The sequence below is a fragment of the Aureobasidium pullulans genome, assembly GCF_000721785.1.
Source record: "Aureobasidium pullulans EXF-150 unplaced genomic scaffold scaffold_10, whole genome shotgun sequence".
NCBI lineage: Eukaryota > Fungi > Ascomycota > Dothideomycetes > Dothideales > Saccotheciaceae > Aureobasidium > Aureobasidium pullulans.
In genome coordinates this window covers 693,515-717,994 of record NW_021941030.1, presented here as the reverse complement: position 1 = coordinate 717,994, position 24,480 = coordinate 693,515, and the positions used below count along the sequence as shown (strand labels likewise).

The 24,480-nt window shown below is 51.5% G+C and overlaps 8 protein-coding genes across 8 annotated transcripts; 4 read left to right on the top strand and 4 right to left on the bottom strand.

Annotated features, from left to right (window-relative positions):
* Positions 1 to 279: 279 nt before the first annotated feature.
* On the bottom strand, positions 280 to 3,003 carry M438DRAFT_254195 (uncharacterized protein; the record flags this gene model as incomplete). Its single annotated transcript, XM_029899688.1, has 1 exon — positions 280 to 3,003. A coding segment is annotated over one exon (2,724 nt), but the record flags the coding sequence as incomplete, so codon positions are not given.
* Positions 3,004 to 3,552: 549 nt separating this feature from the next.
* Positions 3,553 to 4,329, bottom strand: M438DRAFT_346091 (Molybdopterin synthase sulfur carrier subunit). Its single transcript, XM_029905591.1, has 2 exons — positions 4,180 to 4,329; positions 3,553 to 4,127 (listed from the first exon to the last, which is right to left on the bottom strand). Exon 2 carries the CDS (start codon positions 4,115 to 4,117, stop codon positions 3,839 to 3,841), a length of 279 nt encoding a protein of 92 aa, XP_029760193.1. The 5' UTR covers positions 4,118 to 4,127; positions 4,180 to 4,329; the 3' UTR covers positions 3,553 to 3,838.
* A 196-nt stretch (positions 4,330 to 4,525) lies between these two features.
* M438DRAFT_346089 (RNB-domain-containing protein) lies at positions 4,526 to 7,988 on the top strand. The gene has a single exon (XM_029905590.1). The coding sequence runs from the start codon at positions 4,645 to 4,647 to the stop codon at positions 7,849 to 7,851; it is 3,207 nt and encodes a 1,068-aa protein (XP_029760192.1). The 5' UTR covers positions 4,526 to 4,644; the 3' UTR covers positions 7,852 to 7,988.
* A 1,992-nt stretch (positions 7,989 to 9,980) lies between these two features.
* On the top strand, positions 9,981 to 12,920 carry M438DRAFT_297891 (uncharacterized protein). Its single transcript, XM_029901968.1, has 5 exons — positions 9,981 to 10,194; positions 10,243 to 10,584; positions 10,640 to 11,051; positions 11,104 to 11,664; positions 11,717 to 12,920. Exons 1-5 carry the CDS (start codon positions 10,021 to 10,023, stop codon positions 12,760 to 12,762), a joined length of 2,535 nt encoding a protein of 844 aa, XP_029760191.1. The 5' UTR covers positions 9,981 to 10,020; the 3' UTR covers positions 12,763 to 12,920.
* A 1,816-nt stretch (positions 12,921 to 14,736) lies between these two features.
* Positions 14,737 to 18,771, bottom strand: M438DRAFT_355825 (uncharacterized protein; the record flags this gene model as incomplete). The annotated part of the gene is made up of 1 exon (XM_029907061.1): positions 14,737 to 18,771. The coding sequence occupies one exon, from the start codon at positions 18,769 to 18,771 to the stop codon at positions 14,737 to 14,739; it is 4,035 nt and encodes a 1,344-aa protein (XP_029760190.1).
* A 253-nt stretch (positions 18,772 to 19,024) lies between these two features.
* Positions 19,025 to 20,136, bottom strand: M438DRAFT_380616 (uncharacterized protein; the record flags this gene model as incomplete). Its single annotated transcript, XM_029908888.1, has 2 exons — positions 19,025 to 20,004; positions 20,059 to 20,136. The coding sequence occupies 2 exons, from the start codon at positions 20,134 to 20,136 to the stop codon at positions 19,357 to 19,359; spliced, it is 726 nt and encodes a 241-aa protein (XP_029760189.1). The 3' UTR covers positions 19,025 to 19,356.
* Positions 20,137 to 21,009: 873 nt separating this feature from the next.
* On the top strand, positions 21,010 to 22,429 carry M438DRAFT_365816 (uncharacterized protein). Its single transcript, XM_029907826.1, has 3 exons — positions 21,010 to 21,949; positions 22,007 to 22,094; positions 22,153 to 22,429. The coding sequence occupies exons 1-3, from the start codon at positions 21,285 to 21,287 to the stop codon at positions 22,234 to 22,236; spliced, it is 837 nt and encodes a 278-aa protein (XP_029760188.1). The 5' UTR covers positions 21,010 to 21,284; the 3' UTR covers positions 22,237 to 22,429.
* Positions 22,430 to 22,881: 452 nt separating this feature from the next.
* On the top strand, positions 22,882 to 23,890 carry M438DRAFT_346084 (uncharacterized protein). Its single transcript, XM_029905589.1, has 3 exons — positions 22,882 to 23,141; positions 23,192 to 23,585; positions 23,670 to 23,890. The coding sequence occupies exons 1-3, from the start codon at positions 22,964 to 22,966 to the stop codon at positions 23,674 to 23,676; spliced, it is 579 nt and encodes a 192-aa protein (XP_029760187.1). The 5' UTR covers positions 22,882 to 22,963; the 3' UTR covers positions 23,677 to 23,890.
* The last annotated feature ends 590 nt before the right edge of the window (positions 23,891 to 24,480 follow it).

Below are 24,480 nucleotides of genomic sequence, written 5' to 3'. Positions count from 1 at the left end.
ATGGAACGGATGTCGCGGAGGTGGTGATGTAGGGAAATACTCCTTGTCGGCAGCGCTTGAAGGAGCCCTTACGGGCTTGTCTTCTTGGTCGAAATTGATGCTGCCTGTTCGGGAGATAGGCCGGAGGTATGGCGGCGACGAAGGTCTTGTGTCTGAGATATCACTCTCGGAATCCGATTCTTCAACATCCATGTTATTCCATGTTCCGCCCAGACGGCTCCCCATGTCACCATAGCCCTCTGGGCTGTACGATCTTCGAGCGCCAGTTGCTGATTGCGGGTCTGGAGAATCTTTGTAGGGCAGATAATTCATGGGTGGTGAAGTCTGTAATTCCTGCCCCTCTTCGTCTTCCAATGGCTCACGCGTCATGTTGGCAGGTACACGAGAGCTGCGGACTACTTCAAATCCCTTGCCCTTGTCCTTTCGTTTACCCCCAACTAGACGCTGGAACCACGTGGTGGCAGAAGAAACAGGACCTACAGGATCAGCCGGTCCTGTCTTGAGTTTTCTGGCAGGAGCGTTTGACAAGGCCGGACCTCTGACGCCATAGTAGAAGTCAACTTCTCGCACAGCATAGTCGGTTCTTTCCCGAGGTGTCAAATCTGCTAGATCCGGATCCGAAGCACCTCTGTGTTGAGTTCGAAGATATGGAGGTGCAATCGAGCCGCCTTCGCCAAGGTCGTCAACACCGATGGCATGTTCTGGCGAATCTTGATACGGTAGTCTGTTCCAATCACCACTGGTCGAGTGTCGGCTTCTGGCCCCTGGTGTATAGGGATCGTTGGTATTCCTGCGTGGTCGAGGAGCCCGATAGTATGGATCGGAAAGAGGTTGCTCAGTCTTGATGCCCAGAACTGGGCGCTTGCCAGGATTAACAGCTCCTGCGACAGAACTACTAGACTGTGGGACAGCGCTGTATGGAGTAGTTGGAGTTTCGGCTGTTGGGGTATATCCGTACTCAGATTGAGCGAACTGATCGAAGCCGCCACTAACACGATTGTCAGGCAAGTGCTGGCTGAGCATCATTTGGGAGCTAGCAGACATGCTTCTCGACCGTCCTCCCATCAGGTTGAGTGATTTGGCGTCCGAGTCGTTGGCTAGGATAGCGGCATCAGACATCATGCTACCAGGTCTGTTTGCTTGCCTACCTGGTTGCCGCTTGCGAAGCTGACGCCAACCGAACGATATCAGGCCTCCTCTCTGAGCGCCGTGCTGAGGATCACCTCCAGCACCTGCCATGCGGGCAAAGACTTCTAGAAGGGTTTGAAGGGCGTTCATGAAAAATCCAAAGATAAGGACTATGCCATGAATTAAGAGAATGGCATAGCCGATCCATCCCTTCGGCGCCTCGGTGACGCCCAAGGATGGCACAAATGCTACCATTAGAAGGACGGTAGCAAGCCTAGCCGAGGCGAAGAAGGTGTGATAGGCATTCATATGTGTAGGCGAATGGAAAGGACGGAAAGCATGGAGTGTTAGTATGAGGATCACCTCGCAAATGGCCATAATGACCAGTTGTGCAATGCCTGAAGGTTGTACCGCTCCGATAGCAATGCCTCGAATGAAGGTGAGAATGGCGGGAATGAGGGCGAAGGGGGCTGCTTCGTCGGAGTACGTATTGTAGAGCGGGCCGTAGAGTAAGACTGTAGGGAGGTCATCAAAGAGATAGGCACGTGGCTTGGTGCGGAAAATGAGATTGAGGATCCAGAGGGCAAGCGCGATGATGGCCAGTAGTAGAATGACTGCCATGGCGACCACAGAAGGAGGCGAACGAGGAGCCACTATCAGCTGGAACATGGAGATGGCAACAACAGGTAAGAGGAAGTAGTTAAAGAGAATGCGCACGACCATACCACCGCTCAGGGGCCAGTTTTTCTGGCGAAGGTCTTCTTCTTGTGTGTTGGAGAGGAGTCGAATCAACCAACGGACAAGGAAGGCTAGCTGACAGAGTACGACAACGGCAACAGCGACTACTAGCAGCCAGACAGCCATACAGGCCCAGATGTCGCGGACTGCTGTCATACCCACCAGCTGGCTCATACGCGTCATACCGTAGGTGCCGTTTGTGATGTAGATGCCGTCCTGGAGGGATTGCGTGCCGTCTCCTTGCGAGACATAACTCGAGTTGAAAAGCAGAGCAGACCAGCTCGCTTGCTTGGTAACGGGTGCATAATAGCCGGGGTAGTTCAGGCTGAGGGCGCCCGTCAAGAAGATAAATTGAATGTATTGCAAGCAGTCGCCGAAGCCAGGTGTCACAAGACGCAGTAGATCCTGATCACGGCCATAATTTGTAGTCCATTTGAATGGATCCGTAGAGCCCCAAGGAGAGTATATGCCAGCGGCGGCGGTGGCGATGGCGACGAGTATGAGGATGGCGACAGGGAGATAGGTCAACAGGCCAGACAGGGTATGGCCAAGGGCAGGTGTGATGTTGGCAGAGATGCAGGCGATGTCGGGGGCTCCAGCATCGCCAGATTTGGCCGAGATAGTTGTCGCGAACGTGGCGAAGGCATACGAGCTGTAAAAGTCGTGGCTGACACTAAAGGCCGAGAGGCTGTCGGGATCGGAGGCATTGGCGAAGAAGGAAGGAATCAACGGGCACGAGTCGTTAAGGGTGGAATTGCAGAAGCGGCTGGGTTCGGCCTCGTAGGCATCAAAGGTGAGGACTTGGTAGCGCTGGAAGAGGGTCGAATATCTGTTGTTCGAGGGCGAGACGTCGACTATCTTGCCAAACGTGTCGTTGGGATTGGACCATAGCGGATCGCCGGGCGGCGGGTAGTCGCCTTGGGTGGCCTGGCCACTGACATTGCCGTAGATGGTCAGATTGAGATTGTGACTTTTTGCCGACGTGTTGAAGCGCGCATCGACGAAGAGCGGAATGAACTGCAGGTGCAGCGGGTTCGAGTTGCGAATATTCTGGTCCAGGCAGTTGTCGAAATTGATGAAAGCGGCCGAAACTTGCGACGGTCGGGCGAGCAGAGCGACGAGGGCGGCGACCGGCGCAGACTGCAGAGGCGGAAATCGCATCTTCGAGTCTCAGGTCTGATCCACGAGCATGTGTGAACGAAGAGCGCCCGTCTCACGGCGGCATGGGTGGTCGAGTAGGTTTGTAGGCGGCGCAGAAGGATGAAATGAACGTTTGACAGGCGGGAGAAACGTTGTCGCCTTGTGAGAGAAGGCTGGCGTCCGTCGAGATGTGCGCCGTGTTTTTGTTGAAGCGACACTTGATCACAGATTGCGCACGAACGTCGACACTTTCTTGGACAACGATACTCGTAGAGCCCCTGTCCTTGCTGACAAGCAACAGCCTGTTACCTCTAGCCAAATGGCGAAGAGTCCGAGTATGATCGCCCTACCCTAGGCCAAGAGTGCCGCTCCCGAGAGCGACTTCTCGAAATAGATGGCCAAGTGCCCCACACATCAACAACAATGACGCGAAGAGGCCGTCTCAAGCCGTTTCGTCAAAACTTTCGACCCGCATTCCGAGGAAGAGGAAATCAAGCACTCGATCAGATCAGATCAGATCACTGAAGACACAGCGTCAATGTCATGGTAGAGCTTTCCATTGAGCCGAATCAAAGTCGACCAGCTGCAGTGCTTGTGTCCTCACTCCCGTGTCACGTTAGATAACATAACGCCGTTCCCGCCAGTCACTAGTATTTTGCTCCACGAGCGCTTCAACACTGACTCGAGAAATGTTGACGTGTCCAACGCCGAGCCTCTTACTACACGGCAAGAGACATCAGACTAAGCACATGTGTTCTCGAGTAACGCTTGCTCGACACTCTAAGGCATTCTTTCAATAAAAGGTTTCGAGTCTTTGTTTGCACCAAGCTCTTTAACCGGAGCTTACAGGTGGGATGATGGCCACCTCGTCACCCTCGTTAATAAGCATACCGGAATCAGCATCCATGTCTATGTATTCCAGATTCACAGTCAGGGCACAGCTGTGCAATATTTTTGTATTGATATCGGGATACATGTTCTCGAGTTGATCGAATAGAGTCGAAAGCTTCAATGGAGCAGCAAAGTCATCTGACGACTTGTTGGTAAAAGAGGCAGCAGATGCGAAGTAAAGAACGCTAAAGTGACCAGTCGGCGGTTTTGACGTAGACATAGTGGCTAAGCTTTCAACAAATCAGTAATGGCTCGTTGAAACTGCGTGCAGAAGGAAGGTACAAATTTGAAGAATTGGGAGGGTGTCAGTCACGAAGAGTTTCTCATCGTTCACGGCCCGAAGGACGCTAAGATAATACATGCTATTTTTTCTTGACTCATCATTCGGGATGAAGGGGTGTTTGTACGACAGAAAGAAAAGTACTAACCTTTTGCAATTGCTTGGAGGAAGAAGAAGAAGAAGAAGAAGAGGAAGAGAAGAGAGAGAGGATTGAAGATTCAAGATTTCCACCACAGACAGCTTGGGCGCAGATTGGCTTTGACCACGTCGGTGACGCGAAACACCGACAGATGCCCGTGCTTCCATCTTTTGATCCCGAATTAAGCATGTGAAGATTCAAGATTCGACATTGAAGATCGCCACGGATTTCCTACGCACGACTTCCCATAGTCGCCAGCCGAGTGCAAGTTGACCGACGTACTGCTGGAAGGAACGCGACTTCCACTAGAAGCACAAGCACAAGCAGCATGCTCAGCCTTCGCAGCGACACGGCGCGACGCCGTCCGGATCTTGCCAAAATGTGCTGGAGCTGCGCTCTGAAACAGCAGAGATGGTCTTCGGTCGCTCGCCCTACCACCCAACCTAACACAACCCGCATAACCTCCCGCCGCATACCGTCATCCTCACGGCCGCCTCGCAACGCTTTCTTCTCATATTCCCGCTCGCAACAGCGCTTCACGCTCGACTCTACCTCGGACTCGCCCGTATACAACCCTGCAATAGAATCCCTCGATCGACTAGAACCTCTCGATACTCCTCGAAGCGGAGGTATAAGAGATCAACTGCGGAAGTGGCACGAAGAGCATGGTCACGACAAAAGCAACGTCGTACACGATCATGATGTCAATGCCTTGGGCGAAACCACAAACAACTTCACCCGCTTGTCTGACGTAGACAACCTCCGTCGTCCCCACGAAAGTCTCGAGAACGATCGCGACGATACCTCCCAGTTAATACAGGCCCATCCTGCTGATCTCGAGCACTGGGATCCAAACCATCGTTTTTTGCGGAGGGGAGACATGGTTGTGCTTGACTTTCCCCGTAGCGAAAGAGAGCCTTTGCTTGCCATATTCGTGCGAAGAGTCGGCCGTCCTCTGCAGTCTCAATTCTACACCATCCAAGGAAAATGGCTTCATGCCACCGAAAGGAATGTCCAACACGCTGTCTTGTCCTTCGTGGATTCAAGCCTTGTCGACCCCATCATTCCACATCTTCCTGACGAGGGAATCACTGAGGATCTGCTGGACAGAGCCCAAATGTTTGATTTGAGTGTGCCGAGACACGTCTCTGCGCCTTTAGTCACCCGCATGCTCGACTTTCAAAGAAAGAGCGACGAAATCTATCGCCAAAATGCAACGACTCTTGACAATGCCCATCACTTACTAGCTCACCCTACTGACCTGAAATTTGGCACTCTCGACCTCATCGCCTCCAGACTTTTGGGAAAGGAGAAGAACGATTCCTTGACCCAGGAAAAGATCTACGCTGTGCGCAATGCTCTCACGCGGGGAGGCTTTGCCTTTGGCCATGACCGTAGAAGCCATCGTCTGACAGGCTTCATCCAAATTAGATCCAAAGAGCAGGTGGCGAATGTCGAAAAGATTCGAAATTGGCTTAGATCGTGGCAGGACGATCTGGCCATTTTTGCGGCGGGCAAAGATGCAACTCATCAGTTCTCACGATCTGGTCAACACGTTGTCAACTTTATTCACAAAGCACAATCACTAATCAGAAAGAGCCGTCAATTGCGCGACGTCACTCCGTATGGTCGGGTGGGACCTAGCAAGAAACGCTTTGATATCAACAAACAAGATGTTGTTCAATACGAATACACAGAAGCATTTGACGATTCTGACCGCGAGCTGATCAAATTCATGGAGGCATGGACGTGCTCTGGCTTGTTCCTCGGTCTTCCTCGTGTAGAGGCTCTACCCCCTCTTATCCTTCAGGCAACTGGCATGTACGAAGAACACAACATGGACCCCAAGACTGGTTTCACCTTTTTGCAAGAGATTGGTGTCTTGACTCCTCACGAAAACCGGGTCCGTTTTGATTCCCACCTGCTTCTGCCTTCTTCACAACATTCCAAACCACTAGAGCAGCTTATGACCAAGATTATGGAGATGAACAACAACCATGGATTCGTAGACTCAATGGCGCATTTGCGTAAGGACTGGGGCGACCTTCCCGTTTTTTGTATCGATGGAGAAGGTGCACATGAGATTGATGATGGCGTATCTGTGGAAGATGCTGGAGAGGGTGAACATTGGGTTCACGTCCACATTGCCAATCCCACCGCTTTCTTCGAACACGACAATCCTCTCGCTAAGATGGCGCGACACATGACCGAGACCATCTACATGCCGGAGCGTGCTTTCGTCATGCTGCCCAGATGGTCAACGAAGAAGCACTTCAGTCTGCAAGCAAACCGCCCTTGTTTGACCTTCAGTGCTAGGATGAATTTGCAAGGCGAGACGTTGGAGCACAAAATCCAACCTGGCTTCATCCGGAACGTCAAATTCATAACCCCTGCGGAGGCGTCTCGACTTGTTGGTGTCGACGCTGGTGTACGTCCCGACGTCACGCTTAGAGTTGGTGGAGACCCTCCCCATCGTACACCAAAAAAGACCGGCAACAATCTACTCACACATGAGATAGACATGCTGAAGAAAATGCAGATGCTTGCAGAAAGACGTCAAGCAAACCGTCGTTCGGCTGGAGGTCTCTTCTTAGCTTCGAATCAGCCCGACTTTACCATCTGGCAACAGAAAAATAACCCAGGACTCGGATGGGAACATCCGTCTAGAACAAGAGCACGTTACGTGCAAGGCGATCCTATCATTGAGTACCGTACCAAAGAATTAACCTCGTGGTTCTCTACAGGTGAGGATGTCTCTGATATCCTTGTCCGTGAACTCATGCTTCTAGCATGCGAGATCGGTGCGACATGGTGCGCGGAGAGAAACATACCCCTCATCTATCGCGGAACTGTGGACAGTCCTGACATCAAGGATGCGAAGGTATACTACAACGAGGTTCTAGCACCAGCCACAGAGAAGAACAACGGCGAAGCTCCTATGCATCTGGCCATTGAATATCTTCGAAACTCTGGTTCTACTATTCTCACAACCAAGCCATTGCACCACCGTGTCTTGGGTCTTCAGTCCTACAGCAAAGCCACATCACCGCTTCGTAGATATGGTGATATGGTCCTTCATTGGCAGGTTGAAGCAGCCTTGCGTGAAGAAGCCAAAGCGGGCCAAAAACTCGACTTCGGAGGCAAGAATCAGTCCATGTTGCCCTTCTCCAATGGCGCTATCAGCACAATGGCAACTGGACTTCAACCTCGTGAATCCATGATCCGTCGTGCGACTATTTACGCAGAGCAGCACTGGCTGTGCTCGCTTTTCTTCCGCGCTCATTACTACAATGAGTGTGAGCTGCCGTCCAAGCTCCATGCTTATATTCATATGATGCCTGTGTCCCAAAGAACAGATTTGCCCATTCTTATCAAGGAGTACAGCGCTTCTGGTAACATGCTGATGCCAGAAGCGTACGGTCTTGGGCAGGCCAAAGCAGGCGATACTTGGGAATGCGTGATTGAACAGGTCATGTGTTTTGAGCGAAACATTCAGCTTAGACCTGTGCGTCTGGTCGACCGCTGGCAAGGATAGATTGGTGAGACATATTCACGTGCAAGTATGAAGGAAATGCTACATGTAACCGAATACGTGAATGATAGTTTGGATGCTTGGATAGTCACCTGACAAAATGTCTATATCCCTCCTTTTTGAAACAATGACGTTACGCCTCTTTAATCCTTTAAGAAAGGGTCCAACTTTGCGTGGTTTTGATTGGCTGTTGCGAATGTCTATGCGCGGGACCCTATGGAATAGTGTCCCCTCCGACGCCGGTTCCGCACTGTTGAAGACCCTGTATCAATCCGTAGGCATGGCTCATTACTGCCTTGCGCTCTTCCCCTGGAGCACCAGTGTGATAATCTTCTCTTCAAGCGTCTTTGCTCTTTCCGCTCAGAGATGGAGGAAGACTCTTGGTGAAAGGACGAGGGGAAGCGACGAACGAGATACCTCCACGCAGGTATTCCGCGGTGCCCCACCCCCAGGACCTGGGTCCGTTGTGATGGTAATCCACCTCATGAGTCGTCAGCATTTTGCATCGGTGGATGCAGCGGGATCAGAGAAGGCGTAACCTAGTTTTTGAAACCTCCAGCTATCACCATGTGCCCTTCTACTGATCTCTCAAACTGTATCTAACCCTACCGAAGGAGCTCCAATCGTCACGTCAACGTTGGAGACAATATTATTGACGACAAGATCCGGATTTCGAATCGATCTAAGACGACCCGCATTCTCATCTCAGGACTCAAGCCTCAATCGCTTATTCCGAGCATCTCCATGATGACTGGACGTGCGAACGACGCCCGTTGATGCAGCCTACCAGAACGGGTACCCGCCAGACTGTTCCTGGACTACAGCTGCCGGGAAAGACGCCGACTATTGGATACCCAAGTGGTTCCTGGATAATTAGTCACGAAATCGTCCCCCAGACGAAAGCGAGCGACTTTGGTTGATTCATCAACCTTGGCGTGCTGTACGAGTACAGCCACGACCACCCTATCTCCTGCAGACCGGGTCCTTACACGGAAATGATTCAAGTGACTTTGACGGCAGACCCGGAACATCTTTACTGTAAGCCATTCCGCACATGGCAGTGCCACACCCGCGATTGTGACGCCGCCCGTGTGGCCAAGGGGACTGACAAATCACTCGCGCTGCCATCTGCTCAGTGAATTGTCGCCATCTACAATTATTACCCACTAGTTATCCTTCAGCTGTCGAAAACCCTATGTAGTATTGGGTCTCAAGCCATGATATTGCACGAGTTGGACTCGCTTCATCCTGCGAGCGTAAGAAGGCACAGACTATGCCAGTAAGGGCTGGCCGTCGTTGGAGGCTATTATCATCGTCGTGGTTCTGGCGAACTAGGGCACGTTGTTGCGCCAGTCCGCGCTCTCCGAGCGATCCTGTCACCTTAATCTTTACTGCTTTAACCTTCGGCCAAAGCCGAAAGTGTATTACTGTCAACCTCATTGAGCAACATTCTACAGCCTGACCGAACAGCTTGAACAAAGATGGTCTCTCTACCAAATGCCGATTGGAGTTTTCGATCACGAGGGTCAACGTGTCTACCGTCATGTTGCGACCGTGGCTCCGGGTCCGATCTCGTCATCTGCCTCACCGATGTCCCATTCCTAGGAACATGGCGCTATTGTGCATGATCCTAACGGGTCTAGGCCTCTCGGTCACGTTGTACACCCGATCTCTTCTGCAAAACCTCGCAGACATACGCTGCGTATACGTTGAAGTCATGTTCAATCTTGGAGGGCAGCTTATCGTGCACATGACATTGAATAGAGGCACAAGCTGAGTGGAAGCCAACTGCGTCTTGCTTGCTGCTTTGTTATGCATCTACACTACATGTCATATTTCCCCGGAGTCTCAGGTGTCTGGGACGGTTGACAGGTGTGGCTTGAGCTCTGTGAGTCCTCAGCCTAGAGGTTCCGGCACCACGGCCGAGTGTCTGCGTTTTCCAAGATAGGGATGTGGGCCCTGTCGCGGAAGTCATTGGCTCACCACTTCTTAGCATCTTTAGCTCCGCCACCTGAAAGCATAAGTTGAACTTTCTGTTGCATCGTTTCACGCTGACCTGCCGCTACAGCGTCCGTGTTTCCTAGCATGTGCTTTAATACACCGCAATGACTTTGACTATGTTAATGATTCAAGACCCTCAACCAGAGTCATGCTCAGCTTGACAGTCTTTTGATGAAGAACATGAATTCTTGGCCAATGCAAGGGTTGCCGGAAACTACACAGTCTCAGCAGACATTGCCGTCTTCTTCACTGCGAATCGAGAGTCCCTTGACCGCCTCAGAGAAGAAGCTCAAAAAGCAGCAACCACGCCAACTCCTGAGTTGCACGAAGTGCAGAGAACGGAAAGTAAAAGTAAGCCTTTCAGTCCAGCGATTTTTATACCTGTCAATACTAAGCTTGACAACACAGTGTGATCGTACGAAGCCATGCTCGGCGTGTTGTGCTCGAGGGCTCCCAAAGGAGTGCCATTTCGTTTTGGGTGAGGGGGCAGATTTTGGTCCAATACAACAGTCTCTAGAGCTCCGAAGATTACGAGCAGAGAATCAACGACTCAAGGAGCGTCTTTTGGCCGACAGGACGTCCCTTTCTGAGGACAGTGAGACCGAGGACGGATCATCAGGCGTCCGTACGGTGTCCACGGGACGACGACCAAGTCGACAGCGAAGGTTTCGCGCGAACGATCAAACAGACAGTATATACTTCGGATCTCCAGGACTGGCAAATGTCATCGCGGATGTGAGTAAGGTTCGTGTACTCTGCATTTGTCTGTTCTGACCGACCATTCAATCAGTTTGCAAATTTAAACACGGAGCCAAAGTCTCTCTCACACGCTATGCCTAGAGCAGCAGATATGTACACAACTCAAGATGCGATGTACCCTTTTCCGACACTGTGGCCTGCCATGTCGCGCACTGAGGGGTTGTTGCAATGCCTACCTCCGAGCGAGCAGCTCTTCAACTATCTCGACTCGTTCAGCCAGAAAGCCAAAGGTTTCGCTTTCCCCTACGTACCCGAAGAGTTGACTCGAAAGGAGGTCGAACACTTTCTCAACAACGTACAAGAAAACGCGGAGAAAGTACCAGATCTGCTCGCGCTCATTTTCGCGGCACTGGCATTAGGCGTACAGCTGGATACGTTCGAAGGTCCTGAAGAGGCTCAAACCAGTGCCTCCAACACCCAAAGCCGCAAGGGTGAGATATTCTGTAAGTGACACAGAGGTATCAGTGGCTGTCGTCTTATTGCTGACTCAGGTAGCTGTCGCCGCAATGCAGGCTCTCCGTCTGGCATCCTTCACTAGTCGCCCTACTCTGAGAGGCATCCAGACTATGACAATGCTTGCCCCCTATCTTACGAATAGCGGAAGGTTTCTTGACGCCTGGTCGTTGTCGGGTATGACAACCCGCCTGGCCCATTCTATTGGTCTACATCGCGACCCTCGCTTCTTGGATCCAGCTCCATCGTTGCGAGAGTGCACCGTACGCAAAAATCTATGGTGGTGGTTACTGCACATGGACCAAGAATATTCCATGACTCTGGGTCGACCTTTGGGCATCTCTGGAATTGGGGATTGCCCCCCTCCTGACCCACTCACAACAGATCCAGTAGCTCTGCGGTTGAGCGAGTTCTTCGATCAACTCACCATTCTAGGTCGACAGATACTGAGCAGTAACCAGCTCACAGACTCGAAGATTGATATGTACACAGATCGCTTGATTGCTCTATGGGATACGATGCCAGACTCATTACAGTTCAACAAGTCTTGGATCAAGGAAGAAACAGAAATCCCAGAATGGCCGATGGAGACAAAGGCAACGAGTAAGACGAAACAACCATCAATGTTATATGTCACTGACACCTTGCCTCACAGTATCTTACTGCAACATACACAACTACATCATCCTTCTGAACCGTCAGCGCATCGAAAACAATCGGAACAGTCCTGACTACCGACCATCGTCACCCAGACCCCGACAATTCAGCACCATGCCTGAATTCTTTTTCCAACCAGCATCGCACCCATCCTCGCCGATACCTCTTATACCCAGAGGTAGACCACTGGTGATAGACTCTTCTCTAGCACTTTTAGACGCATTCCGGTTCTTCCACAAACGTGTACCATCGGCGCTCGTCGACTGGAAGATAGGGCAACAAGCCTTCAACGCTTGCATGATCCTGTTGCTGGACGCCATCGACTGCGAGAGTCTTGAACATATTGAAAGAGTAGAAGCGGCACACATGATATTTGTCGAGATGGACAAAGCGGAGATGCATCAACTTACGGGACTAGCAATGTCTCGGATAGCTGAAGGCCTGACACATGTGCGAGAAGCGTATGAGGCGCGTAAGATGTCGATGAATTCCGAGGCAATATCTCCTATGAGTGTGCGGAACCCACCAAATGGGCATGATGCACACACTACGAATCCATTCGACTGGAGCATGGGCCAGAAGCTGCGTTCGCACGACTTTTTGCACGAGTCCGTGATGGGAGCAACTGGTATGTTCCTGCTCGAGGACCATGGCCTCCAGACCAGCACGTCTCGACCTAAAGCCTCGGCACCAATGAATGTTGTCCCGACGCCGACAATCACAGTCGTTCCTTCCTCAGACCAAGCGAATCACAAGACACACTTGTTTCCACATGCCACACGAGTGGAACCACGACGAGACTCGGCACATCCAGTGATGTTTTTGCCTCCCAGCAGTCATACACAGCAGCCACTATTGCCTACATATCAACATGCTCATCCTACTCAATACCCTCCAGGGATGCAGCCGCCGCCATCCTGGAATAACACCGGAGTCTGGCAGAATATCGGACAACATCCTCACCATCAGATTTATACGCAGCCGATAGCAAGAGGAGGACACCATGCAATACCGAACCAGCCAAAGCAGCAGCAGCATCAATGATGGATCGAGAGGGATTTGTCCAGCATAATGGGATCGCCGATCATCTTCCCAGAGAAACTCACGAATATTTAGGTCAGATGCGAGATCATTGCCAAGTCACAAGTCCACGAAGTGTAGTCTAGATAGACATGATGAATAAACTTCTGTCATCAATTGCCCGTTAACTTACCCAACACCTTAATTCTAGTCCCAAACTCTGCCCTTAGTCACGGATCTTCTTTGACACTTTCCCACTCTATCCCATCTGGCGACCCTTGCCAATAGCCACCATTCCATATACGAGTGACAGGCATGAGAAATACACTAACCTGAGGCTCTTCGTTTCCAGGACCCTTGTTTGGTCTAGTCGGAACGGCTAGAAGTCGAGATCTCCTCGGATGCAACACTACCCCGACTCCGTTAGAAGAAACTCGATGCCCAGGTCGCTCTTCCTTCTCGAAGAACTCACACGACCCTACTCACACGCATTTGATCCAAGGTGGGATCAATTCCTGCGCATTGTAGCCTCCAGTCAACTACTCATTCCCCTCTTTCCCTCCGCAAATCTCACAAGTAAACAGAGAACAAAGCCCCCATCAATATCCCCAAACCCCGGAGCAAATGCCCGACTCCGAACGAAACCACACAGCCTCACTCGGACACACCGAAGGCGCGATCTTCATCTCCCAAACACTTTGACGTCTGCGCTGCCTGATTGTTTCGCTTTTTGAGCCTCATTGTGGTATAGGGCTTGGGTAGCGGGAAACTGTTTTAGAGTTTACCAGGGTGTTGTAGGGTTATGATCGAAAATGCAACTGCCGAATTGGGTAATTTTTTACGAAGGGGGGTTAGGTTGGTGACATTCTGCTAAGCACTTACTTGTTGGTGATGTGTGTGTCTTGTCGGTGACATGTGTCTTGTCGGTGACATTCTTACCTGACTCGTTTGTCTGATTTGCCTGTTTCTCGTTCTCGTTCTCGTTCACATGCTCGATCTTATTCAACATGCTCGGTCTTTAGGTTTCTCGTTTGCTGAAGAAGTATGGTTTACGGATTGGCGCACGTTGGCTCGGACTCGATCCCGAGACAGATGGATTGTTGGATTTGTGAAAGTGTGGCAGTTTGACAACCCTCTCTTCGGATACGTCCCAGAAGCATCGGATGCGGGCAGTTGAGTCCCAAGACGCTTGTTTCTGTTTCTTGCGTAATGTGAGGATTCGCTGGGAGTGGTGTTGGAGCCAAGCACGCGAGGGTATTAGTCGGGTGAACTACAACAGGGTTTATTAAATGATCATCATGCTCCGTTGATCCTCCTACATCAAAGTCGACTCAATTGTGGATTTCATGTACAGCCTCCAACTCTCACTATCTCCCTTATCCGACGTTCTACACAATTCATTCGTAGAATCCTAGGATACTTTTCACCAGTCAAGAAGGCGACAGGAACCACCGAGCAAATCAGGAAAGGGCGACCGAGCATGGAAACAAAAGTCAAGCAGATAGGAAACAGCAGTGAATTGCGATCGTAAAGAACGACCGAACGACAAACGCTTATGGGAAGGGACAGTTCAGCATCAAGGAAGGATCGATCAGTCGAAACAAGGAGCATCAATCCTGCCGAACGGGAGCAAGAGCATCTGAGACAACAGGAAATGCAGACGCGACTTCAACGCACAAACATAGCAACCGAAACCACGACCTAGGCTCAACTCTGCGCATTCGAAATAGCAAGTACTGGGTGTGATGAACATTGCTGTAGGCTATCTGAAAAGACACTCGCATATACTATTCCGCTGCTTTCGCTTCGCTACTCTTTTCGCTAAAAACACGCCTGTGATATCAAAACCCGAAAGAAAACAAGAAACCGGAAAACAAACACAAAATAAGAAAACTGGTCATGGTTAACATAGAGGCGTAATTCAACCTTTCAACGCCAGCTCCTAAAAACAAATGTAGACACAAGGAGGCGAGTACTAAAGGAAAGGGTAAAGCAGGCTTAGCCACTTCCGTTTTCACCACTGGTCTTGTGTCTGAAAACCATACGTCTCGTGCCACCTACTTTGCCCATGTCTGACCAAGCAGTCTCGCTCTTCTTTCTCTCGACACTGCTGGCTTGCTTGGCTCGAGTCATCATTTCTTCGACCCAGCGAGCCTTTTGCTCATCAAGCTCACGGTTGCCGCGGGAGTGTTTGACAGAAGGACCTGCGAGACCAATGTCCTGGCCCGACCATGAGGAGGGAGAGGCGTTCAGGAAGGTATCGGCGGTGGATGGGCGCGAGGAGCTTTTGACGGAGCCCGTAGGAGTGTGATAAGCGCCATTGCGTGTGGTCGTAGGTGTAAGATCGATAGGCTGAGTGGTGGCCGAAGGACTACTGTGCATCATATCCACAGGCATCGGAGTACCTGCAGCGCCAAAGGAAGAACGACTTCTGAAGCTCATACTGCTATCAGGACGATCGAGTACACTTCCAGGTCTGCTAAGAGGTGTTCTAGCCTTCGTACCGCCACCTAAACGCATGCTGCCCACTTCCAGCTTACCGTCACTAAAAGTACGATGGCCGTGGTGCTCGGCGTATTGACGCAAATACTCGCCTAGGTCGGCCCAACCGCCGCCTACGCGTACCATACAGCGTTCGCCCTCGCCTACCAGGCGGACAAACAGTTTGATTGGTTGTTCCTTGCCCTCTTGCGTCAAGTAGTACATCTTGCCGTCCGCATCGTTTGCAGTTGACTTCCTTGATGTCAATTCCGACTGCACAGCGGACAGAGTGAGCCCTGTACGAGGAGGCTTACTCGACAACGCAGGGCGTGGTCGGGGTGGACCAGCAGCGGTGGCCGGCGCAGGGGATGGCTCACGAGATGGCTCACGAGATGGAATCGAGAGAGAGGGCTTGAATGCAATTCGGGAAGGCAGTGTGTTCAAAACCCGGCTGACGTGTCTATCCAACTGCTCAGCGTTCGAGATGTTACGCTTGTGTCCCTTCTTAGTGGTCTCGGGCTGCGAGATGCTGCGGTTGGATTCTGATGCTCGGGGTGTTGCTTCCGGTTCTACAACATAGCGACGTTTATGTACTTCAAGATTCAAGGGAGGCGGCTTGATCGCTCCTACTGTGTTACCAGTAATGCGTGGTTCCAGATCAGAACTCAATGTAGGTGGCGGCAATCCGAAAGCAGGGGGTTCACCACCAATATCGTCGTGAGATAACATCTCGCTGTTCATCTGTTCGAAGGATTGCTCTTTGACAAGTTTGGCTGTGGTAGGGGGCGAGAGACTATGCCGCCTCGGCATATCAGGTATTTCGATGGTATTCAGCTCTGACCTTGGATGGTTCTCAATAGAGGTGACAGAAGCTCTCTTGATCATTGGGCGTCTCTCCGCGAAGCTGTACTGGTCCTCACGGTCGTCGGAACCCTCATTGACATCATCGTGTCCGGCACCAATCGCGCTGAAGTTACTCCACGAAGTATTGCTTCTAGCAGCTGGTGAGAGCCTACTACCTGGCGAAGTCTGCACTTGCTTAGCTCTGAAATACCCCGCCGCAGAGGCATCCTGCACCTCAGGAGTTGCATCGAACGATCCCGGCGTTGGCAACTCTGTGATTGGCTCGAATGTCAAGCTTGTGGTGCTAGGCCTTGACATGTGTCTTGGTCTAGGACCTCCAGGCGAAGATGAACCGCTACGAGGTCTATGTTGAGCCATGCCGCCGAGCATGGTGTCATCCATGAGTGGCTCTTTTGACTTTGACCTTTTCGATCTGAACATGTTCTCGAACGGATTGCTCTCCTGTGATGGTGGCCGAGATTTGGTTTGTGGTGTTCCCGGTAGACTATCAACAAACATTTTCTCGAACACATCGGAATCCATTGGCTCCCTCGGGGTGGATATCTCTTCGTCATATATCTTGACAGGCAGAGGCAGGGGCCAGTTTTCGGGGAACTCAACTGGCGCGGGAGAGTTCCAAGCCGTGTCGATGGTTGATTTACTATTCTCGGTCGAGGGGAAATAATCTTGATCAAGCTCGGGAGTAAGATAAGCTTCCATGGGTCGTTCGTGCTCCCGAGCAAAGTTGATTTGTGCTGCTGGTTGAGAGACTGCACGAGAACCCGTATTCCGATCTGGGCTGAAACTCTGTCGTGTAGGCGGCGAAGACGCATGGACAATTTGCTGAGATTCGGTCGCTAGGTTTCTCTTGTCTTTATCAGGCTGAGATTGATTTGTCAGAGATGTAGAGCGATGAAAATGGCGAAAGCCTTCGTGGGTTTTGATGCCCAAACCAAGACCCTTTCGGGCACTTGACTTGCTAGAAGTGGAACTCGTCCTCGAATGATTTGTGGTGCCATTGGCAGCATTGTTTGTCTTGTTGAAAAGCTTTGTGAAGGCCATGGAAGCATGTTCGAATGATCGAACAGGACTGTTGACAGACTTTTGAAGCGACTGGGTACGCTCAATGCCTCCATTGAGGAAGGCTGCTCTAGCGCGAACGTTACTCACGGCTGGAGAGGCCTGCTCGACAGTCGGGGACGAAGAGTTGTTGGCAGAGACCGAGGGTGATACGAGGTCGGGAGTCGGAGCACTCGAAGGCGGAGATGCTGTGCGACTTCCATTGTAATCGACAACGATGGGCACATGGCGAGACCTTGAGAGGCTCGGTGACAAAGATTTCAGACTTCCGGCTCGATGTAAAGAGCCAGTGGAGGAAGGAACAGGTTGAGAAGCTTCCGTCGGTAAGGTAGGTATCCTCTTCAGGTCTTGCGAGACACTATCGCTCTCCACGTCGGAGGATTCGTCCAAGTCAGGCAAGAAAGCGGGACTCGTTCCCAGGATAGGGCTTTCTACCTGCTGAACAAGAGCGTCTTGTCGACCTCGGCCGGTGGCTTCGGTCGGAACACTTTCGTTGGGCAAGGTGGGCTCTGGGGCAGGGCTGGAAGATGACAGCAGTTCTGGGGCAGCATGGACAGGGACAGGCTCTTCCTGGTCTGAGGAGTCTGTGGTGGAGGAGGACATCTCACGGGTTGTGACATCAGCAGGAGTCGACTTCTTGACAGCAGGCACATGCAGAGGCATATTCTGAGCAACGATGTGACGTTCAGTCTGGGTAAGCCAGTCACTGTAGCTCGTTTCGAGCGACTCGAACGTGTCGATCCAAGCGTCTGGGAGAGTCTCTTCCCTTCCTTCAAGATCGTCTAACAAAGAGTCTAGTCGTCCGCCAACCTTTCCCATTCGTGATTCGAGTTGTTCTTGGAGCGATTGGAAAGCATTGCGCGTAACAGTGGTATCCCGAGAGTCTCTGAGACAGGTCGTCATGTCAGACCATGCCTTGTCTAGATCAGCCTTGGCTTGGTCGAGGCCTCTGAGATAGCCTGGGACCTTGCGCAGCAGCGTAACACGCATGGACCAAGTATTCAACAAACGATCCAGTCGCGAAAGGTCTGGCAATGCACGCAGAATGGTGGCAGTAATGAGGGCAGTAAAATCGTCGAGATGTTCGTAGTGTTCGTATTCGGAAGTCTTTGGCTGTATGTGGTGCGAGAGGACATAGTCTTTGAGCTCATCAACATCTCCATCAAACAAGGCTTCCCGGATGTCCTGGATGCGCTGTTCGTAGGCAATGACCTGGTTCTCACGCAGACTGCCCCAGTATGGCCCCTCGACGGCGTCGGCGGCATGGGCGGGAGGCTCGAACGAGTCGGCCCATGGCCATTGCTGCAGTTCATTGTGCCACGCTTTGATGTCCTTGCACGTCTGGGCTATCCTGATTCCAAAAGCTCTTTCTGAAGTCGATGCCTTCTCAATCAAGCGCACCAGGGCTACCTGGCCCCTGCTTTCATCACTGCCTGGCGCCGACGTGAAGGCTTTCAATGTGCGCGTCGGGGACAGATCTCGGCCCAGGGGATCGTACGACTGCGAGTAGTTGCGGCCATGCCGAGATGGAGAAGAGGATGGGGATGTCGAGGGTGACGGGGAAGTGCTCGAGTAGACCCTCGCGGGTGGTGCAAAGCGCGGGGGATCAATTGCTGGATTGCGCGCCATGTCGGGTTTGCGGCCTTGGATGGAATGATTTACAAGGTCCGATCGATCATGTCGACTTTGTCCGCATGACAGATGGGCCTTGTAGCAGTGGTCCGGCTCTGCGCAGACGACGTACCAGATCAGTATGAAACAGAGACAAACGACAATTGAGACATGAACCAAGACCCAATTCTCCTACGACCAATCAATTCATGGCCAACGTGAACAAGACGAGACGGAGGCAGAAAGAGAGAGGACTGAAGGACAGAATGTACAAGGGTCGGAGTACCTAGACCAAGTCACTCTCGGCATCTAGAGATCGTCTTCGGAGAAGGCATTTCGAGATGCTGGCGGGCCTTGGCGCCTTCGTTAATCTATTATCTACTCTATCGCACCAAGTACAATCTACTCCCGTTGACCTGCACGTTGCTATCCAGCCTTCCGGAATCCCGTTGTCAACAGTGACACGCGCTTCGTCGCGTTCAAGTCTGGTGCAACTCACGGCGCAACTGCTGGGAGTCGAAAACTTCCTGCCACCCCTCACAAAGACAATCGACTTCGACTCCGCGTTTGGGCTTGAGCATGGCATGAGCGTGGAATTTCATTTTAGTGCTTCTGCTTGTCTTTTTCAGCTCTCTTCTTCTTGATCATCTTGTCAAATCTGTGATCGACTCGATTAGACAAAAATTCAATATTCGATAGCGGCGGAAAGAATACTGACCTGTTGTACGCGCCAACACCCTCGATAAATGTGGTACCCATCCACAACCACCAGATTCGACTGCGTACATTGACGTTGTGCTTCCTCAGACGCCCGCTAGCCATGTGCCATGTTTCTGCGCTATGTATGACCAGCATGCCGTAGAAGATGAATGGCTGGATCGTCCAGCAGAACCGAGCAAACCAGTCGGGCACTACGGCGGATATAAGACTCCCTGCCTCGAAATTGCTTCTTAAGCTGAATGCCACGAGAGTTGTCGACACAATCACAAACCCTGCCAGATACAGCCCAGTGGGTGAGATGTACTCTTTGACAGTGATATCGCTCCGGCCGAGTGCCTGGAGACATTCCTTGTCCATTTGCACCAAGCGCTCTCGTGCCTCCCGGAATGAGGACATTGGTGGATCCAGAGCCGTTCTGTACTTCAGCCCGGCACATTCAAACGCGATGTGTTCGAGTGAAGCGTCAGAGATCCTACCGTTGTATGCTTGGTAGCCTGGAAGATGATGGTAGTTCTCGAGATATCGGACGACCTATGGCATTATCATGAGCAGATGAGACAAGGTCCTGAACATAGCTGTACTTACCGAGTCGTGGTGGTCTGCATTCATGTGAGTAATGATGCGAGCCTTTGCCGCTGCATCTTTTGAGGCCTGATCACTCATCTTTGCCTGTAGCTTGAATTTGTTCCTTGACAGTCTCGAATAGAAAAAACGATGGCGATGTACTCAGTTATGATTGTCTACTAGTACACCAAAGATCCCGAGGATCAGATAACGTAGCCGACGTAGAGCTAGGTCGGCTCTATAGATGGCCGGAGCTCCCCTATGTGTTTCCCGACGGTCAGAAGTCTTGGCTGCTACTGACAGCACATAGAGGCCACTTGCACTTCCTGGCAATCATTATTGTATGGCTTTGCTCTAACGATCTGACGATGGACCCGAAGTTCAAAGGACTTCTTACCAAGTCACAAGCTAGTGTACTACGTGCATGCCAATCAAGCATCTTATCGAAGATGCAGTGCCCTGCCACAGACGCGGTAATCGAATGAGTGTGAGAGAGGTATACCTACTTGGTCGCATGACTACCATCCAACATTGAGAGGAGATCTAGGAACAGTGTGCACTGGAATTTTACACCAAAAAAAACGAAAAGCAAATGTTCAGTAAACTGACACATGACGCTCATGCTTCATTCGTGCGAGCCACGTTTTCCAAAATACAACGACATGCGCATTTGAGACATCCCGCAGAGTCTTGTCATCCGATCTCGATGCGATTGATCACGAAAAGCATTTTTGATCTTCGGTCCCAACAGCAACAGCCTGAGGCCGTCGCGTCCCGTCAGAGACAACCATCATCATCATCATCGTCGCCCAGCTCCCGCGCTCCTTCCAAGCAGGCGAGCACGTCGGAAGGTTGAATGCCGTCTTCCGCACAGACACGGTTTGCGATCGCGACGCCTCTCTGTGGCAGGTGTGATCAAGCCCCAGTGGCCGATTCTGATACTTTCGGCAAATTGCAACTCGTAGCGAACTTCATGCATTGGCTCACACGCGATCAGCACGCCTGCATGCTCAAGTGCCCACTTCGGTCCTCGAGAAATGTGGCTGGTGAGCCAATGTTACGTCAAAGGACCGCCCATTGACATTCATGCGGGTTTGGAAACCTGTTCGGGTGTCAAGGGTGCTTCCAGTTTTCTAAGTATCAGCCGGTCGTTTTCTGTCCTTCTATTTTCTTCCTCCTCGCAGTCACCTCAAGTCCCCATACCACACCTACCACTACATCCACTACACATCCATTGATTCATTACCATGTCGGACAAGCAAGCTTCTGCCGGAGCCGAGGGTGGTGCCAGTGCCCCCGAGAGAAAGAAGCCCCAGAAGCTCGGTGGTGGAAAGAAGCAGCAGCAACAACAACAACCCACCCCCGACCAGTCGGAAGGAGACGGCGGTGCTGACGCAGAAGCAAATGGTGACGCCGAAGCCGAAGCCAATGCCGACGGAGAAGAAGAAGCCGAACCGGAACCTCAACAACAAAAGTCTCGTCAAGCATCTCAATCTCGCCGACGTCAAAGCCGTGGTCGCGGCCGCCGTGGAGGTGACAGCGACACCGAATCAGTTGCCCGCAGCGATGCCTCCGCGAACGGTGGACGTCGTCAACGTCAACGCCAGAAGAAGCAAGGAGGAGGTGGTGGTGGTGGTCCCTTGGACGACATCACTGAGAACGTCCCCGGAGGTGACGCTGTTGGCGGAGCCGGTGAGATGGTTCAGAACACTGCTGGACAGGCCGTCAACCAAGTCGGAAACACTGCCGGCAACGCACTTGGCGGCCTGACAGGTGGTCAAAAGCAAGGCGGCGGTGAGGAAGAGGAAGATGGCGGTAAGGGCGAGCAACTTCGTCTGAGACTGGAGCTTAACCTGGACATTGAGATTCAACTCAAGGCTAAGATTCACGGTGATTTGACTCTTGGATTGCTGTACGTTTTTATGGATATCTTCTTACCGAGCAACACTAACATTTTACCAGTAACTAGAACCATTGTCACTATACATGCGCCTGAGTTGCGTACGATCAATGTTGAGATGACACTTATAATGGGATATCATGGAGTTTTGGCACTTGTTGGATTACCATATGTTCATTATCTTTCCTTTCTTGTATCTTGTAAAGTACGTTTAGATCAAAAACGACGAGACGACTTTCCATCCATTCGAGCAGATTCCCTCTCATGCACGCGAGACTGTTGTGAAACCGGACCTCTGAGTTACTCCTCCCTTGCTCATGCGTCTACCATTACTGCCCGACCTTGTGATATCAGTCTACATGATGACCTGCACATGGCGGTCAGATTGTCCTCGTACTCATGCAATTTTATCAAGCTTGATACACCACACAACCTCGCTACACCTTCAGAACCCTCCAGACAGCCTGACGTCGACGATGTGAGCTAGTGAGGCGCAGCACCTCGATCATGCAATAGTGTTTGAGCGGTCTCGTGAAATTTCCTTCTGATAAATCACTTCTCCACATTCAAGACTTGATTCTCAAGCCACACCCTAGCCACGGCTCGCTAGGGCTTGCAACTTTAGACTCTGCCCCGCTCATACCCCTGCCGCTTTGTCTGAAAAGGGTTGAACAGCGAAAACGCGTGGTCTTCAACGAGGCATCAAATTGCGTGCAGGAGTGTGCTATGACGTGTGGCTGGTGTGCGGATCCCTTGGAAATCAGGTTTGTGTGGCACATGGATTTGATCATGGCGCAGGCGTCGCTCGGTATGCTGTGAGCCACGCTGGTCTCGAGATCGAGAGACTGGCGAGCCGAAAGATGTTCCCTGCCTCGAGAAGCATGCCCGCGGACGTCACTGCTTTTTCCTTGCACTGTCTTGCTGCCCCGACCACTAGCACTGTGCTTTCCTACTCTCCATAGTATCCAAGCCAAATAATTGTCCTAACCTACCATCAACGACCAACAACCCCCGATATACCCAATCATGCCGCCCGTCACCGACGAGCAACGAGTCGAAGCGCGTCAGAACTGGGAGCCCGAGTACCCCTCTGGAGACGAGAAACGTTTCCCCGGAAGTCAAGCCGAGCAGTCGCAGAACCAAAGGACCGTCACACAACAGAAGAAGCATAATGAGTACTACAACAAGGAAAAGCGCGAGACTGGTATGCCAATTGTTTCACCCACTCCTGTGCTGGAGACTGATTAAGTTCAGGTCTGCAAACCGAACGTTCGAGGTCCTCATCACGCCGTGCCCGAAGAAAGCGAGTGAAGAACGACCAGAGAGATGGCAAATACATGCACACCAATTCTCTCGAAGCCCTGGAGGAAGCCGACGCCAATGGCGAGCTACACGAGATGCAACCCTTCGAGCGTATCGGCCCTGATTCAACATCCATGGACGGTCCCGTCACCAAGGCTCGCGCAGACAGAGGAGAGATCCCCATGCGAGGCAGCAACCCCGACCAGCCCTACTACAAGAAGCCGCCAAAGCAGGAAGCTTCCCTCCTCGACGAGACCGATGGTCTGAAACTCAAACTGGATGCCAACCTCGACGTCGAAATTGAACTCAAGGCCAGTATTCGTGGTGACTTGACGCTATCTTTGTTGTAAGTACCCCATCCGCACGTTGTCAGACACTGACTCCTACCTTTGCTGTCCCCGCATTGGATCGAGTCTAAGTATTATCGCAGAGAATAACAGCGTATAGTGCATGATCGGCTGGCTCCACGGAGTCGGACACCGTCTCGCCCAGCCAAATCACCACTACGCGCTTTTGGCATGATCATGTAATTTTATCATGTGTACGAAACTGGACAATCATGATGGGAACGGCGTTTGTTTTTACCCCGGGAAGCGTTTCTTTCTTCCATATCTTGATACTCCTACTTAAATTTTTGGCTAGATACATGCTGGCAATATCATTGTTGAAGATATGTTCGCTTTACGCCGATATTATCACTGATCTCATGAGTTCACATCAATCTCTTGACGTACGTAAGGTATCATACCCGACCTGGTCTGCTTCGAACATGAAGTTCAGACCAAGAGGATGCAGACAGAACGACGGCGTGACGGCCTGACATCGTTTCCTTTCAATCTTTTTGATTGATATGTCATGCGTGTCCAACGCCGCGAACGGTGTTTTGAAAGCAACGAGAGGTTGGCATTTGTTGGCAACAAGACCAGGACCCGAAGATGCCGAGGCCCGATTCTTGGCCAACGGCGCTGGATGACCTTATTTGATACAGCACGCAAACGAGAAACCCCCAAGAACAGGCCGATGGTAACTGTGCGACGTGAGATACAGCATCATGCATCCAGAGGCCCCGAGGTCTGGCCAGAACCCATGTGATACACGTGGTTAATCTTGAGCGCTGCTCATGAGCGCTGCGTGCAGCCACGAGAAAGTACAATCTACACTTGCGCCTTCCTATTGTTCAACTTCTCGGTCACTACAGCAGATTCTCGACGGACCCATCGTAGATTCACGCCGGAAAATAG

Excerpts from the sequence above, each read along its gene's own strand:
- M438DRAFT_346091 (XM_029905591.1), bottom strand. The coding sequence starts at position 4,117 with ATGTCTACGTCAAAACCGCCGACTGGTCACTTTAGCGTTCTTTACTTC.
- M438DRAFT_346089 (XM_029905590.1), top strand. The coding sequence starts at position 4,645 with ATGCTCAGCCTTCGCAGCGACACGGCGCGACGCCGTCCGGATCTTGCC.
- M438DRAFT_297891 (XM_029901968.1), top strand. The coding sequence starts at position 10,021 with ATGAAGAACATGAATTCTTGGCCAATGCAAGGGTTGCCGGAAACTACA. Across the intron at positions 10,585-10,639 it reads TGGCAAATGTCATCGCGGAT|TTTGCAAATTTAAACACGGA; the intron begins GTGAGTAAGGTT and ends CCATTCAATCAG. Across the intron at positions 11,665-11,716 it reads GATGGAGACAAAGGCAACGA|TATCTTACTGCAACATACAC; the intron begins GTAAGACGAAAC and ends CTTGCCTCACAG.
- M438DRAFT_365816 (XM_029907826.1), top strand. The coding sequence starts at position 21,285 with ATGTCGGACAAGCAAGCTTCTGCCGGAGCCGAGGGTGGTGCCAGTGCC. Across the intron at positions 21,950-22,006 it reads GATTTGACTCTTGGATTGCT|AACCATTGTCACTATACATG; the intron begins GTACGTTTTTAT and ends ACCAGTAACTAG. Across the intron at positions 22,095-22,152 it reads ATCATGGAGTTTTGGCACTT|ATCAAAAACGACGAGACGAC; the intron begins GTTGGATTACCA and ends AAGTACGTTTAG.
- M438DRAFT_346084 (XM_029905589.1), top strand. The coding sequence starts at position 22,964 with ATGCCGCCCGTCACCGACGAGCAACGAGTCGAAGCGCGTCAGAACTGG. Across the intron at positions 23,142-23,191 it reads CAAGGAAAAGCGCGAGACTG|GTCTGCAAACCGAACGTTCG; the intron begins GTATGCCAATTG and ends GATTAAGTTCAG.